Source organism: Vicia villosa, linkage group LG1 (genome assembly GCF_029867415.1).
Source record: "Vicia villosa cultivar HV-30 ecotype Madison, WI linkage group LG1, Vvil1.0, whole genome shotgun sequence".
NCBI classification, from domain to species: Eukaryota; Viridiplantae; Streptophyta; class Magnoliopsida; order Fabales; family Fabaceae; genus Vicia; species Vicia villosa.
The window spans coordinates 240,466,645-240,481,659 of record NC_081180.1 but is presented as its reverse complement, the minus strand read 5'-3'; the positions used below and the strand labels follow the sequence as shown (position 1 = coordinate 240,481,659).

General features: G+C 35.2%; 4 protein-coding genes across 4 annotated transcripts; 3 read left to right on the top strand and 1 right to left on the bottom strand.

The window, feature by feature from the left end:
* Nucleotides 1-3,874: 3,874 nt before the first annotated feature.
* LOC131624373 (uncharacterized) lies at nucleotides 3,875-4,503 on the top strand. Its single transcript, XM_058895328.1, has one exon. It carries the CDS (start codon nucleotides 3,953-3,955, stop codon nucleotides 4,352-4,354), a length of 402 nt encoding a protein of 133 aa, XP_058751311.1. The 5' UTR covers nucleotides 3,875-3,952; the 3' UTR covers nucleotides 4,355-4,503.
* A 647-nt stretch (nucleotides 4,504-5,150) lies between these two features.
* LOC131645023 (S-locus-specific glycoprotein S13-like) lies at nucleotides 5,151-6,645 on the top strand. The gene has a single exon (XM_058915681.1). It carries the CDS (start codon nucleotides 5,183-5,185, stop codon nucleotides 6,425-6,427), a length of 1,245 nt encoding a protein of 414 aa, XP_058771664.1. The 5' UTR covers nucleotides 5,151-5,182; the 3' UTR covers nucleotides 6,428-6,645.
* Nucleotides 6,646-7,133: 488 nt separating this feature from the next.
* On the top strand, nucleotides 7,134-8,683 carry LOC131645022 (receptor-like serine/threonine-protein kinase SD1-7). The gene is made up of 4 exons (XM_058915680.1): nucleotides 7,134-7,558; nucleotides 7,651-7,888; nucleotides 8,000-8,147; nucleotides 8,241-8,683. The coding sequence occupies exons 1-4, from the start codon at nucleotides 7,333-7,335 to the stop codon at nucleotides 8,550-8,552; spliced, it is 924 nt and encodes a 307-aa protein (XP_058771663.1). The 5' UTR covers nucleotides 7,134-7,332; the 3' UTR covers nucleotides 8,553-8,683.
* On the bottom strand, nucleotides 7,995-12,954 carry LOC131645021 (receptor-like serine/threonine-protein kinase SD1-8). Its single transcript, XM_058915679.1, has 7 exons — nucleotides 11,536-12,954; nucleotides 10,391-10,534; nucleotides 10,093-10,283; nucleotides 9,774-9,984; nucleotides 9,454-9,691; nucleotides 9,210-9,360; nucleotides 7,995-9,126 (listed from the first exon to the last, which is right to left on the bottom strand). Exons 1-7 carry the CDS (start codon nucleotides 12,818-12,820, stop codon nucleotides 8,809-8,811), a joined length of 2,538 nt encoding a protein of 845 aa, XP_058771662.1. The 5' UTR covers nucleotides 12,821-12,954; the 3' UTR covers nucleotides 7,995-8,808.
* Nucleotides 12,955-15,015: the final 2,061 nt, after the last annotated feature.

Sequence of the window (15,015 nt, the reverse complement as noted above, 5' to 3'; positions counted from 1 at the left end):
CAACCTATAAGAAGAAAGGGGATATGTAAAATATAGGGGGCCAAACTTATAAGTCATACCACAAATTTATGGGGAAAATGATTGAACGCAGACTAAGAAAAGATACTCAAGTTACTGAGAATCAATTTGGTTTAATGATTGAGAGGTCGACCATAGAAGCAATTTATCTACTATAATGTGTGATGCATCAATATTGAATTGACCAACAAGACTTGAACTTAATTTTTATTGACTTGGAGAAGATGTTGAAATCATCATGCAGAATATCTAGTTTTGCTTTTCTATCATTGTAACTGCTTACCTTATATATAAAGTTACTATTTGAAAGTTAGTTAGCAAGTTTCCTTTTATGAAAACTTGTTAGTTACAGGTGCTTACAGTTAGTTGGACGAGTTTAGTTAAGTAATCATAGTTAGTTAATTGTAACAATCATGGTTAGCTCGACTATATAAACACTTTTGTACTTGGCTTATGGTTTAAGCTTCATAATTGAATATTGAAGACTTCACTATTTTTTTCATCTTCTTATATCTTTCTTCTTCTTCATCATCTTTCTCTAATGGCTGATTTTGATTTTAACATGGTATCTTGAGCCTGTACGTTCATATTTGTAGCCATGCCTCCTTGTTTAGCCCATATTAATCCTTAAACAGATCAAACCGGTCCTTACTATGTTCATCCTAGTTATGGATCTTCATCTATCAAAGTCTCACCCATTCTAGAAGATTCAAGAATAATCACTAAATTTTATTCGACTCTTAAAGTGATTTGGGAAGAACTGGATATTTACATGCCTATTCCCCACTGCACCTGTCGAATTCGATGCTCTTGTGAAACTATGAGACAAGCTAGGAAGAATCACAATTTTCGATATGCCATACGTTTTCTAAATGGTTTGAATGTTATCTTTATTGTTGTCAAGTATTAAATCTTGCTCATGAATCCTTTACCTCCCATGAACAAGATCTTCTCCATGGTTTTTCAACATGAAAGACAATACCAAATTTACTATTGTGGATGATTCTCAAGCATTGATAAATGATGTTGGATACAAGAAGTTTAATAGCAAACAAGGTACTCCCACCTCTTAACATAACACTTCAAAATCTAAATTTTGCACTCATTGTCTAGAGCATGCCACACCATTGAAGTGTGTTATAGGAAATACAGGTTTCCACCTCACTTTGATAACAATTCCATGGCCAACAATGCTGCCATCAACAATGAAGTTAGAGACACTAAGGATAATGTTGTTTAACAATCAACTGTTCCTAATGCTTCTTCTTATATTTCTCAAGATCAGTTTGACAAGCTTGTGTTTCTTATTCAACATTCCAATCTTTATCCTGTTTCTCCTCTTGCAGTTTCGAATCAATTTTCATCTTCTACCTTTTTAGATCATTCATCTGTGGATGATAGAGGCACTTTTCCATCTCATGTGTAAAATTTTGTACTTTGAATTCTTGTATTATAGATTCTGGTGCAACTGATCATATTTGCTCCTTTTTTTTTGTCTCAATCTTATAGAGCTATTAATCCTATCATTGTCAAACTCCATGATGGCCAACAAGACTTAAATTTAATTTTTATTGACTTAGAGAAGGTGTTGAAATCATCATGTAGAATCTCTAGTTTTTCTTTTCTATCATTGTAACTACTTTCCTTATATAGAAAGTTTCTATTTGAAAGTTAGTTAGCAAGTTTCCTTTTGTGGAAACTTGTTAGTTAGAGGTGGTTACAATTAGTTGGATGAATTTAGTTAATTAATCATGGTTAGTTAATTGTAACAATCATGGTTAGCTCGACTATATAAACACTCTTGTACTTAGCTTATAGTTTAAGCTTCATAATTGAATATTGAAGAATTCACTCTTTTCTTCATTTTCTTCTATCTTTGTCCTTCTTCATCATCTTTCTCTAATGGTTGATTCCGATTTTAACATGGTATCTTGAGTCTGTATGCTCCTATTTGCAGCCATGCTTCCTTGTTTAGCTCATGTTGATCCTCAAATGAGTCAAACCAGTCCTTACTATGTTCATATACAAAAGTCTCATCGGTTCTTGAAGGTATGAGACAAGCTAGGAAGAATCCCAATTTTCTATATGCCATACGTTTTCTAAATGGTTTGAATGATAACTTTATTGTTGTCAAGTATCAAATCTTGCTCATGGATCCGTTACCTCCCATGAACAAGATCTTCTCTATGGTTTTTCAACATGAAAGACTATACCAAATTTGCTATTGTGGATGATTCTCAAAACCAACTAGGTATTCCAAACTGCACATGTCAAATTCGATGATCTTGTGAAGGTATGAGACAAGCTAGGAAGAATCACAATTTTCTATATGTCATATGTTTTCTAAATGGTTTGAATGATAACTTTATTGTTGTCAAGTCTCAAATCTTGCTAATGGATCCTTTACCTCCCATGAACAATATCAATGCGTCGTGCGTTAGGTGGTAAAATGAAGCTTGAGTTCGTGGATCAAACCATTGTAGTTCCAAAAGATATCTTTGATCCTTCATTTTATGTCTGGAACAGATGCAACATGCTGATAATTTATTGGATTCTTAATTCAGTTTCTAAATTGATTGCAAAATAAATTTTTTTTATGAAAAATGCTTTTGATGTGTGGAATGATCTCAAGGTGATCTGCTTCTAGTTTAAGAATTGCAGCAAGAAATCTATGTTCTTCAACAAGATTCAAGAATAGTCACTGAATTTTATTCGACTCTTAAAGTGATTTGGGAAGAATTGGAGATTTACATGCCTATTCCCAACTGCATTTGTCGAATTCGATGCTCTTGTGAAGTTATGGGACAAGTTAAGAAGAATCACAATTTATTATAAGCCATACATTTTCTAAATGGTCTGAATGATAACTTTGTTATTGTCAAGTCTCAAATCTTGCTCATGGATCCTTTAAATATTTTTAATTTATAATTAAAAATTTAAAAATTTATTATACGACTAACTCATTTATCATTAAGTTTTTATAATTAAACATAAGACATTATTATTTTTGACTTAATTTTTCTTTAATAAAAATATATTTTTAAAAAGATACAATAAATTAAATTATTATATTTAAAATATTTTAACAAAAGATTTTATAATTTTTCTAACAAAATCAAGTTCGCGTCACTATTTAAATTAATTGTTATTTTTTTATAGATTTTTGATACAATCATAGATTTTTGATACAATCATATATTTTTATTAGAGATTCATTTTAATAATAAAAATACAACCTCCAAATTATTCGAGACCATTACTTTTTTAAGTTAATGAAAAAATAAATTTTAAAATTATTATTTAAAAAATATTTAATCTTATATATATTTTTTAAAAAATATTTAAAAAATTATTATTTACACACATTAAATAATAACAAATGCTATAAAATTAATAAATTATTATAAAAATATTTTTTTAAAATGCGTGCAATCAATTTCTTAAAATTTTAAATACAGTTTTTTTTTCAGTTAAATTTTGTAATAAAAGTATTTTTAACTTGTGGCTTATCCCTATGGGCACAGGTTATCAGAACTCTTAAATAATATACACCTTCTAGTTTTCATAATCATTGGTAAGATATGACAGAAAGTTAACTCAACTAATTTCGTTAATAATGAAAAGAAAAACTCATAAAATGAATTTACATTACATTACCATCTCGAAAATCCAGTTTGGCTTTTTGACAGAAGTTTCCAATAAGTTCTTATATATTATTTTAAAAGAAGTTAATTAAGTAATAATTACGTCTATTAACAAACTTCCCTAACTAATCGTAAATTTCGAAAAAGATAAAGATTGAGTTAACAACCAAACCAAAATAACATGAACATGAACTCATACTCTTAAACCTATATATACATATTCCTCCAACTTTCCAAATTTCATATAGAGAAAATTTAGCCACAAAGCTAACTCATCGGAGAAAGAAACAATGAAGCTCACTATGCCGGAGGCACCGAAAGACCACCAACCGACCGGCCGAATCTTCGTAACATTATCGGAGATTCTCGCGTTACTTACAAAGCAAGCTAGCCGCTTAAAAGGAAAAGCGAAAGCAACGATGATCAGAGACGGCGAATGGAGGATCGATCTCAAGGCGCCGAAGTCGGTATTATTGAAACTCGGGAAGAAGAAGACCACGAAGAAGAAGCAGCCGGAGGAAGAATGGAGAAACGGCGCAATTTGGCAGAAGGAGATATTGATGGGAGGAAAATGCGAGCCGTTGGATTTTTCCGGCGTTATTTATTATGATATTAACGGTAAACAGACGACGGAGTTTTCTCTCCGGTCACCACGCGCTAGTCCTTCGCCGGATTATGTCACGCGCCGGTGATATTTGATATGCACGTGATGTGTTGTTGGTGTCACGTGTGTTTTATTTTTAGTGTTTTTGCTGTTATTGTTTGATTCGTAGTATCCACTAATTAAACATGGCTGTAACTTATGTATCTAATTTTGGATTTGAGAAAAGTAAATTTTTGATTGAAAGTTGTTAAAATAAATGAAACTGAAAATCAACTAAATTTTAACAGTCATTTGCAATTTCGGTCGATACAATTGTCGCGATATTTATAATCGTCTTAATAATGATGGACAACAATTATTTTATTATAAAAATAGTAAATAAGTGTATCATTAGTAACAACAACTTGATACTGGTATCAGTAACGACATTTTCTCATACCGTTTTGTCGCGGCAGATGAAATTTTTTAAAAGCTTATGTGTATATTTTTAGTATGCAAACTATGCAGTGAACTCAAAGGTGAGACAAGTTATCTACAAGGTTCTAAATAACGGACGTAGTTGTGTTACATACAAATACTGAGATACTGATTGTGATCGTCGTAGCGTGATTAACAACTATTTTTTTTATTATAAAAACTGTGAATAATAGTATTACTTACGACGCCTTTAAATACCGTTTTGTCGCAGTCGTATTTGCAGTATCCGTATTTCGTAAGCACTATGTAGTCAAGTCGAAGGTTTGTGTAACCTTCATATGCTATTTCGTATTCACTATATGTACAAATAATCATTCCGAAAAGTCAATAATTTACGTCTTCCTTTTGAATTCTTGACACCCAAAATTATTCATCTTAAATATGTAATACTAGAAAAAAAAGCTTTTGATTTTTCATTTCATGAACAAACTTAGCAAAAATGAAATTTTCCACTTCTGCAAAATTCCACATCTACTTCACTTTGTGTGCATGTTTTTGCTTTTCTGCAATCTCTAATGATACATTAACTTCATCACAATCTCTAGTATACAACCAAACCCTTGTATCTCCGAAAAATGTTTTCGAGTTCGGTTTCTTCAACACAACACCTTCGAAATGGTACATAGGTACATGGTACAAAGATTTTCCAGACAAAACATATGTTTGGGTTGCAAATAGAGACACTCCTCTTCAAAATTCCAATGGAACTCTCAAAATTCAAGATGATGGAAGCTTGGTTCTTCTCAACCAAACTAATAGCATCGTATGGTCATCGAATCAAACTGTTTCGTCCGTTTCGAACCCTGTTCTTAACCTTTTGGATGATGGAAATTTGATTCTCAAAGAAGAACAAGAGAAAAATTATATATGGCAGAGTTTTGATCATCCGACCGATACTTTGTTGCCGGGTATGAAGCTTGGTTGGAACCTTGATACCGGCGTAGAGATTCGAGTAACGTCGTGGAAAAGTCAAGATGATCCGTCGACTGGAGATTGTTATTTCAATCTTGACTATCATGGTGTTATAAATGTTTACTTGTGGAACAAGCAACAAAGGGTTTTTGGCGGAGTGCCGATACTAAGTACTATAGCTGGGCTTAATGATAAAATAGTTGCCGACGATCATCAAGCTTATTACTATCCGGAGGGGTTACTTCAGTCTAATTTGTCTAGACTTGTTGTGAATTGGACGTGTTCAATCGAGCGTTACGCGTGGATTGGAACGACCAAAAGTTGGAACAAACTATGGTATGCACCAGAGGTAGAATGCGATTATTACGGAGCGTGTGGTCCTTTTGGTATTTGCGACTCGAATGCTTTTCCTAGATGCGAGTGTGTGACGGGATTTGCTGTCAAGAATCAAAGGCAATGGGATTTGAGAAATTTTTCGGACGGTTGTGTGAGGAAGACGAAATTGGAATGTGGTAAGGATAAGTTCTTGCATTTGAAGGATGTGCAATTGCCGGATACCAGAAATGTGTTTGTGAACAAGAGCATGACATTGTTGGAATGCGAAAATATGTGTCTCGAAGATTGCTCTTGCACCGCGTATGCGAATGAAGTGATCACGAATGGCGGAACTGGTTGTGTCATGTGGAATCAAAGTCTTGTTGATTTGAGACAGTTTAATGATGCTGGACAGGATCTGTTTATCAGATTAGCATCTTCTGATGTAGGCAAGTAATTTCTTTATGTTTTGTTTCCGTTAATCTCGATTGACACTGCATCATCAGTAACACAGTCGTCTTAAATTTTTGGAGGCCTGTGTACAGTTCAACTGCAACAAAATAATTAGAGGTTGTTTATGAGGCCCTAATTATGTGCGGTTTAACCGTGAAAAATTGTAGACCCTGTGCGGTAGCCCTCCTTGCACGCTGTCAAAGACGGTCCTGATCAGTAATATATGAGAGTAATTTTTTGACTGCGGTCGAGACTATATAGTAAAAGTTTTTGTTCTTTTCAGATGACGCTGACTCGGGATCTGCAGGAGGGTCGAAAAAGAATGCAGGAAAGATTGCTGGAATTACAATTGCTATTGTAGCTATCTTGATTTTGGGAGTGACCATATTCATTTTGAGGAAGAAAAGGAGATTGAAGAGAATACAGATAGTGAATAATAATCAGAGAGGTTTTTAGTTACACACAGTTTTCTAAATTTGGTGAATCTTGATGCAGCTTCATAAAATGTGTTTTTTCTTGTTTTGTCTAAACCAGGTAACTCTGATAAAGGTCAGAAAACACTGTTATCTGAGGCAAAGTTTTCGAATAGCGACGAATTTGAATTGCCACTCTTTGAATTTCATGTCATATCAGATGCGACAGACTGCTTCTCTTTAGCAAATAAACTTGGAGAAGGAGGCTTCGGAGCTGTTTACAGGGTAACTAAAAAATTTCCGATATTTACTTACACAATAGTATCTCTATAACACTGATAGACCGAAGACGTGTCTGTTGTCTGATACTGAGGCATGTGATAATGTTGAATTAAATAGTTTTCTCAAATTATTACAAGTATCAACGTGCCAGTGTCAACATTATGTTAGGTGTCTCTCTCAGTGCTTCATAGATTAGCGCTATCAAGCAGTGTTAATGTGGGAAATACAGGGTAGGCTAGTTGATGGCCAGGAAATTGCGGTAAAGAGGTTGTCAACAAGCTCTGGACAAGGAAATGTAGAATTCATGAACGAGGTAAGATCGATCGCAAAGCTTCAACATCGAAATCTCGTACGTCTCTTTGGTTGCTGCATTGAGAAAGAGGAGAAGATGCTGATCTATGAGTACTTGGAAAATAACAGCGTAGACTCTATTTTATTTGGTGAGTTTATAAATGTTCATTCGCAAAGTCTAATCGAATTGCGGCGTCTTCAAATTATTGATATTTTGTTACTATAACTAATGAAATTTCAGACCAAGCAAAGAATTCCAAGCTAGATTGGCCAATGAGATTCAATATCATATGTGGAATCGCCAAAGGGTTACTTTATCTTCACCATGACTCAAGATTTAGAATTATCCATAGAGATCTCAAGGCAAGCAATGTTCTACTTGATAGAGATATGAATCCAAAGATATCGGATTTCGGAACTGCTAGAATTTTCGACAATGATCAAACACACTCTAATACAAAGAGAGTTGTTGGAACATAGTGAGTGCTATGGTAACCAAATGCTTGATATAATTTTTCTTAATACATAACGTCGTGCTTAGATTACTTCATTATTAATCTATAAATAAATGTTTTTGATCTGATACGCAGTGGCTATATGTCTCCTGAATATGCAATGGGTGGATACTTTTCGGTGAAATCAGATGTTTTTAGTTTCGGAGTTCTCGTGTTGGAGATCATAAGCGGCATGAAGAATAGAGGATTTCATTTCTCCGATGACCTAAATCTCCTTGGACTTGTAAGCAAAGAGGCCTAGTTTGTTTGAATGATTACGCGATCCGATTATTATGTGCTGTTTTAATTTTTATGATCTGATTATGTTTCGTCGTAGGCATGGAGGCTATGGAACGAAGGAAAAGCGTTGGAGCTAATAGATTCGTCTTATGCAGATTCGTATTCAGAATCTGAAGTTATAAGATGCATAAATGTAGGCCTAATATGTGTCCAAGAGAAAATAGAAGACAGGCCTACAATGCCTTCAGTGGTGATGATGTTGAATAGCGAAACAACAACGCTGCCAAATCCGAAGCATCCCGGATTCGTCCTTGGAAGAAATCCAGGTGAATCCAATTCATCTTCGGCTAGGCAAGAAGAATCACACTCAATAAACCAAGTCACAGTTACAATAGTAAATGGCAGATAGATAAATTATGTACGAGTCATGTTGTTTTCGACACATCGAGATTTTATATCATGTCAAAATTTGATGTATCCAATTCAACTATATCATTATAAGATTGTATGAGTACAAAATGAGTGTTAATTAACCGTATCAAAATCAGACTCTATAGAATCAAATTTGCGACTGCTACTAAACTCTATTTACAGAAACATTTTTTCATGTTTCTGACTTTCTAGGACTATACAAACATGTTTATGATGATGTCATGTTTCTTTTACTACCTAGCATCAAGCAATGTGACTGTGACTTGGTTCACACTCCATGTTTCGTCTTGTTTACTCGAAGATGAATCGGTTTCCGGAGGATTCTTTGATCTTCCGAGGGAAAATCCTGGACTTCTAGGTTCTGGCATTAGTGCAGTTTCACTTCCAAGCATCAAGAGCACTGAAGGCATTGTTGGCCTATCTTCGGCGCGTTCTTGAACGCACAATAGTCCAACATGTATGCATCTAAGAACTTCTGATTCTGTATATGAATCGCCAATCGACGAATCAATGAGTTCTAATGCTTTTCCTTCTCTCCACTGTCCCCATGCCTACAACAACAAAAAATTATCAGTACTTAGGATTTCGAAGAAGATTATATCGTAGTACTAATTGACAAACCCCTCTGACTTACATTCTTTAGAAGATTCATATCATCGTTTGCGTAGTAGAATCCTCTATTTTTCTTTCCACTTATGATCTCTAGCACAAGAACTCCAAAGCTAAAAACATCTGATTTGACTGAGAAGTTTCCGTCCATAGCATATTCAGGAGACATATAACCACTGCACGTTAAAAAAAACACACACAAAACGCTAAGGACTCGTATATTTGGTCTTATATTAGAGAGTACTATAATGCAACATTGTGATACTCACTATGTCCCGACGACTCGCAATGTATTTGCTTCTGTTTGATCATGGCCAAATATTCTAGCCATTCCAAAATCTGATATTTTTGGATTCATATCGCCGTCGAGTAAAATATTGCTTGCCTTGAGATCCCTATGGATAATCCGGAGTCTTGAATCATGATGCAGATAAAGAAGCCCTCTAGCGATTCCGCATATAATGTCGAATCGCTTTTTCCAGTCCAACAAGGATTTTCTAGCTTTGTCTGAAAAAAAACATTAATAAGACAAAATCTACATTCTGCAAAAAGAAAAGTACTTAAGATACAAAATGTTGAAAAAACTCACCAAACAAAATGGAATCAAGACTTCTATTTTTCATATACTCATACACAAGAAGCTTCTCATCCTGATCAATGCAGCAACCTAAAAGCCGAACAAGGTTTCGATGTTGAAGCTTGGCAATTAACTTGACCTCATTCTTAAACTCCTCATTTCCTTGCCCCGAAGTTTTCGATAGCCTCTTGACAGCAATTTCTTGACCTTCAATCAACCTTCCCTGGTTACATCAAAACCACAAAAACTCATGTTAGTGTTAGAATACATGTTTTATATATAGACCAGATACATCAGTTATTCAACGAACGTGAAAAGAAAAACAACTTACCTTATAAACACTTCCAAAGCCTCCATGTCCAAGTTTGTTTTCTTCCAAGAAGTTATTTGTAGCTATTATTATGGTATTAAAATCAAACATTGGCAAGTCTAGTTCATCCATGTTCCTTTCTCCTGAGGCTTCTCTATGACTTGAAAAAACCATCTCATTCATCAACAATTCTCTGCTTCTTTGGATAGAACCTAGTTTAATGACAAGAACCAAAACATGAACATAAATATCATATTCATAATGCATTTCTTTTTTTTATTTTATTTAAGGAGAGACATATATAGTAGTTATGCATTACCTCTGCTATTGTCTGTCTTTCCATATCTTAACAATTTCCTCTTCTTACATAAAAGGATACACAATCCCAAAACCAAAACAGCTGCAGAAATTGTGATTCCTATAATCTCAGCTTTATGACTTTTCTTAGTAGATCCTGAGTTATCTGAGGAAAAATAGTTGTTTTTGTTAACATTTGTTCTAGCAGTCAAAAGATATATATTTTATATGAAAATGTTTGAGGACACATTTTTCGCACACCCCGTGACATCTGGTTAATTCAGTTGAGCAGCTGACCACAGTTAAAATTGTGGTTAATTAACCGTATTTTACAAAGTGAATTGAAGTAGCCATCTATTCAACTGAATTAACAATATTTTTACGCGTAATTAATCAGATGTCAATTAGATATATGTCATGATTCAACTTTGAATAATCACAAAGGAATCAACCTAAACAAAATTACAAGCAAAGGTCATGAAAAATGAGAGAAAATTATTTTGAATTTCAATGCAATTGTGGAAGGGCACCTACTTCCACCAAAGTATATAAAATTAAGTTGCCAACTTATTTCCCTTTATGACACATACCATCTTTTCAAACTCAAATTCAAAAGTGTATCAATGCATGTTCAAGTACAAGTCTAAACTTTAGACAATTAATAATATAAACAATGTGAATGTCACAACTCATTTTCATTGTTAGTACACCTAAATTATTGAATGGGCCCAAGAAAGTCAAAAGGTCGGCCCATCTAGAAAGTAAATGGGCCCAACAACCAAACAAAAGATACATGGAGAAACACAATTTGTTCACCACTTTAGTTCTTCTTCACAACTCACATTCCAAATGAGATACACAAGTTTGAAGAGATCATGCAACACATTTTTTTAATGAATTAGACATCCTTCGTGCACAACTGCTGAGACTGAGACTGAGACTTATTTCTCAAACCGAAGAGAGCTATAATAGACAGGAAAAATTTTCTTCTGCACGCAACTATAAAGATTAATCGTTTGAATCAGAGAGAACTGAAACTCAAACTTAGAACTCCGTATTAAGTTCAAGGACATTATTATCATCTCAATAAAATGCATATTACTAGCATGTAATTTCTAACAATCATAAACAGAAACAAAATAACAGAAAGAAACACAGAAAACATACCTAGTTCAGAAGCTGCTAATCTAACAAAAAGATCTTGTCCACCATCAGGATAACTTCTAATATCATTAAGTTCATCAAACCACATCACACAGCCACTTCCTCCATTGCTTATATAAATATTAGCATAACCAGTACAAGAACAATTCCTATGACACAATTTACCGCATTCATCGATCTCCATTGTCGTGTTCACAAACACTGATGTTGTATCAGGCAACTTCACATTCTCCATATGATAAAATTTATCACTTGTACAATTCAAATCCTTATCCCTCACACACCCATCAGATCCATCTCTCAATTTCCATGCTTGTTCATTCTTAGGACTAAACCCTTTCATGCATTCACAAACCGGCGAAGCGTTGGAATCACACACACCATAAGGGCCACATTCTTTGTAATCATCACATTGATCTTTCGGCGCGTACCAAAACTTTGTCCATGTTTTGCTACTCTGAACCCAAGTTAGACGTTGAAGTTGACCATCAGAAGTCACTACAAGTCTCGAAAAAATCGACTTATTCCCAATCGAAAACGAGTAGTTCACACCGTGTTCGTTCGATGAGAAACTGAATACTATCGAATCTGTGTCCGGTTCCATCTCCGGTACACCGCTGAATCTTTCACCATTCCACGGTCCACTCCGGTATATTATAGTATCATCATTCCGCAGGAAAACTTCTGGTAAACCATGAAAGTCAATCTTGAATGAATAATCACCTGACGAAGGATCTTCACCTGTGTTCTTCCATGATGTCAAGTGCTTTTCAGTTTTCTTGTCGAAGTTCCAACCCATGGTCATGTTCGGTAACAAAGTATCTGTCGGGTGATCGAAGCTTTGCCATAGATATTTAGTTGGATCATTCACGTTTGTTTCTCTGAGTACTAAATTTCCAGTATCTAAAAGCTGAAGAACAAGAACTTGGTTTTTCGCATTTGTTTGATTCGAAGAAGACCAAACGAGGTTGTTTGAGTCTGTCGATGAGTTCAGAAGTACTATGTTTCCATCGTCAGCGATTTTAAGGAAGGTGTCGGTTGAATTTTGAAGAGGGTTGTCTCTGTTAGCGACCCAAACAACAGTGTCAGGGATGTTTTTGTACCATATGGCTAAATAAATGTTGGAAGATGTCCCTGAGATGAAACCAAGAACGAATGATCCTTGAAGAGATTCAAGGGTCTGATTTGTTCTGAGAATTTGTGATGAGGTTAACGTGTCTGTGGCTGTAGAAGTTGAAATTGTGATGAACAAGAAGAAGAGGAAGGAGGAGAAGAAACATCCTCGCATGTTTGAGAATTGTGTGTGTTTGGTTTGTTTGTTGTGTTGTTTTGTGTTTAATTAATAATATTGATTTATTTGGAGTTATTATGATGTAGGTGGAGAAGAAAGAAGAAAGAAAAACGAGTTGAAGCCGTCAGTAAGGATTTTTCTTTCCAATTTCAAAAGAGAAAGCATCGCTGTTAGCTTTTACCAAATAGTCAATCTTTTCTGTGTGTGAATAGGATCGGATTTTGGTAGGTCAATGCTTGGATGATTGCTTGCATAAAAGGTGGATTAAAAAAATGAGATACATATTTTAATACTTCTAGAAACCAATTTTTTTTTAATAAAATAAGTTTATGCAAAAATAGAAGGTGGAATAAATGGTATCTAAATATACTAATTTTGAGATGCACAATTTTGATAGACAATTGTCTTTTTCCTTTAATGTCATGGAATCTAATCTGATTTTAACCGCATCAAATAATTTTTGGTATCTTTTACACTTTATTATTCTTACGATCTCTTTTCATTCTTCTTTTATTTGACTAACTTTTCAATTCTTACCCGGAGTGTTTGGGGTTATGTTTGAATCGGTTTGAAGATAACAATTTATCTGACCCAAAGGTAATTTTATTTGCAGTTTGATTTAGTTTTGAATGATATATTAAAAAAAACCCAGATCTTTCAATCCAATTTAATGAAGTTTAATTCATATAGTTTTTAGATATCCAAATTATAAATCTTATTTTTAATAATATTATAAAAATAATAATAAATCATAGGTTTGATATAATATATAGTATATTAAAAGTTAATATTACAAAATAAAAATGATCGTTGTAATAATAAAAATAAGATTTGTAATTTGAAATAGTTATATCTAATAATAAATTCAAGTCACATATCATATTAATAAGAAATAAATAAGTATAAAAGATGAAAATTTCTTTAGCCACCTCCCTATGGGGGTCACCCCCAGCGAAAAACCCAAAATATCCCTACTTCGAAAATGAACTTCCGAAGCATTGATTTTTTTTAAAAATTTCCACAATTCGGAAGTGCATCTCCGAAAACACCTCATGGGGGGTGTCTTCGGAGATGAACTTCCGAAAACACCTCATGGGGGGTGTGTTCGGAGATGAACTTCCGAAAACACCTTTGTTCAGATTTTGAGGGGTTTCGGAAATGCACTTCCGAATTATGCAGAAACAAAGATTTTTTTTATGTTTTTCTTAACAGTTTCGTATTTTTAATTAAAAGAAACCGGGAAATAAAATAAACGACATATAAAGGTGAAAATACTAATATGATAAAAAAAAGTAATATATACAACCGATCTGAATCCAAATAATAATAATAATGTGCTAAAGATACAATCCGAAAACAAAAAATAAATAAACCCGACCACTACTGGGTGTGCCTAACCCTCTCTCCCTGGGACCTCCTCTGCCGCCTGTATGTCGCCGCACGGCCCGCATCAGTGACGATCATCTCCATCACGGCCACAGCCTCTGGACCGCCCTACTGAACGACACCTCGATCCAACGCGTCCCGCCCAAGCATCTCTATCCACTGGCAGATCGACATGAGATCAATAGCGTGGTCATCCTCGGCCTGCTGGTTCTCCAGGATCTCCTCGTGTGCTGGCCTAGGAGCGCCGGGAACATCGGGTCTCAGCAAAGGATGTGACACCCGATAGAACCATGTGACGTATCCCTCCTCACTGTGCCAGTCCTGTGTGACCCGAGTGAGACGGTACTCCTGCGGTACCACATGATGCTGCCAGTCCTCCCATATGGCAGTGAGCTGCACTCGGGTCACTGTGTCGGGAGCAGCCTCAAAGGGTGACCTGGGTATCCGCTGCACGAATCCGAACTGACGCATGCACCGCTCAGGGAGATACTGGACCATGATGGTAGTCCCGCATGCCAGCCAGCCTGAATATAGAGCAATGCCGTCAAAGGGGACAATCTGAGCGTAGTCGCTGAACGGCCTCCAGGTGACGTCGTCGTGCATCGTGCGGTCCAGGTATCCACGGTATGGTCCCATCGCATCGTTCCCCCTCTGGAGAACGTATCTGGAAGCCCTGGGCATGGCGTCCACGTACGCAGGATCGATGTGAAAGCCGTGGATGCGGGAGAAGTAGGAGATGATCCAGCTCTGAAACAGAAACACGATAATGTATTAAAAATAAATACGAAACATAAATAAATAAATAA

Excerpts from the sequence above, each read along its gene's own strand:
- LOC131645022 (XM_058915680.1), top strand. The coding sequence starts at position 7,333 with ATGTGGGAAATACAGGGTAGGCTAGTTGATGGCCAGGAAATTGCGGTA. Across the intron at positions 7,559-7,650 it reads CGTAGACTCTATTTTATTTG|ACCAAGCAAAGAATTCCAAG; the intron begins GTGAGTTTATAA and ends ATGAAATTTCAG. Across the intron at positions 7,889-7,999 it reads AAGAGAGTTGTTGGAACATA|TGGCTATATGTCTCCTGAAT; the intron begins GTGAGTGCTATG and ends TCTGATACGCAG.
- LOC131624373 (XM_058895328.1), top strand. The coding sequence starts at position 3,953 with ATGAAGCTCACTATGCCGGAGGCACCGAAAGACCACCAACCGACCGGC.
- LOC131645023 (XM_058915681.1), top strand. The coding sequence starts at position 5,183 with ATGAAATTTTCCACTTCTGCAAAATTCCACATCTACTTCACTTTGTGT.
- LOC131645021 (XM_058915679.1), bottom strand. The coding sequence starts at position 12,820 with ATGCGAGGATGTTTCTTCTCCTCCTTCCTCTTCTTCTTGTTCATCACA. Across the intron at positions 10,535-11,535 it reads ATTAGCAGCTTCTGAACTAG|ATAACTCAGGATCTACTAAG; the intron begins GTATGTTTTCTG and ends ATTTTTCCTCAG. Across the intron at positions 10,284-10,390 it reads AAAGACAGACAATAGCAGAG|GTTCTATCCAAAGAAGCAGA; the intron begins GTAATGCATAAC and ends TCATTAAACTAG.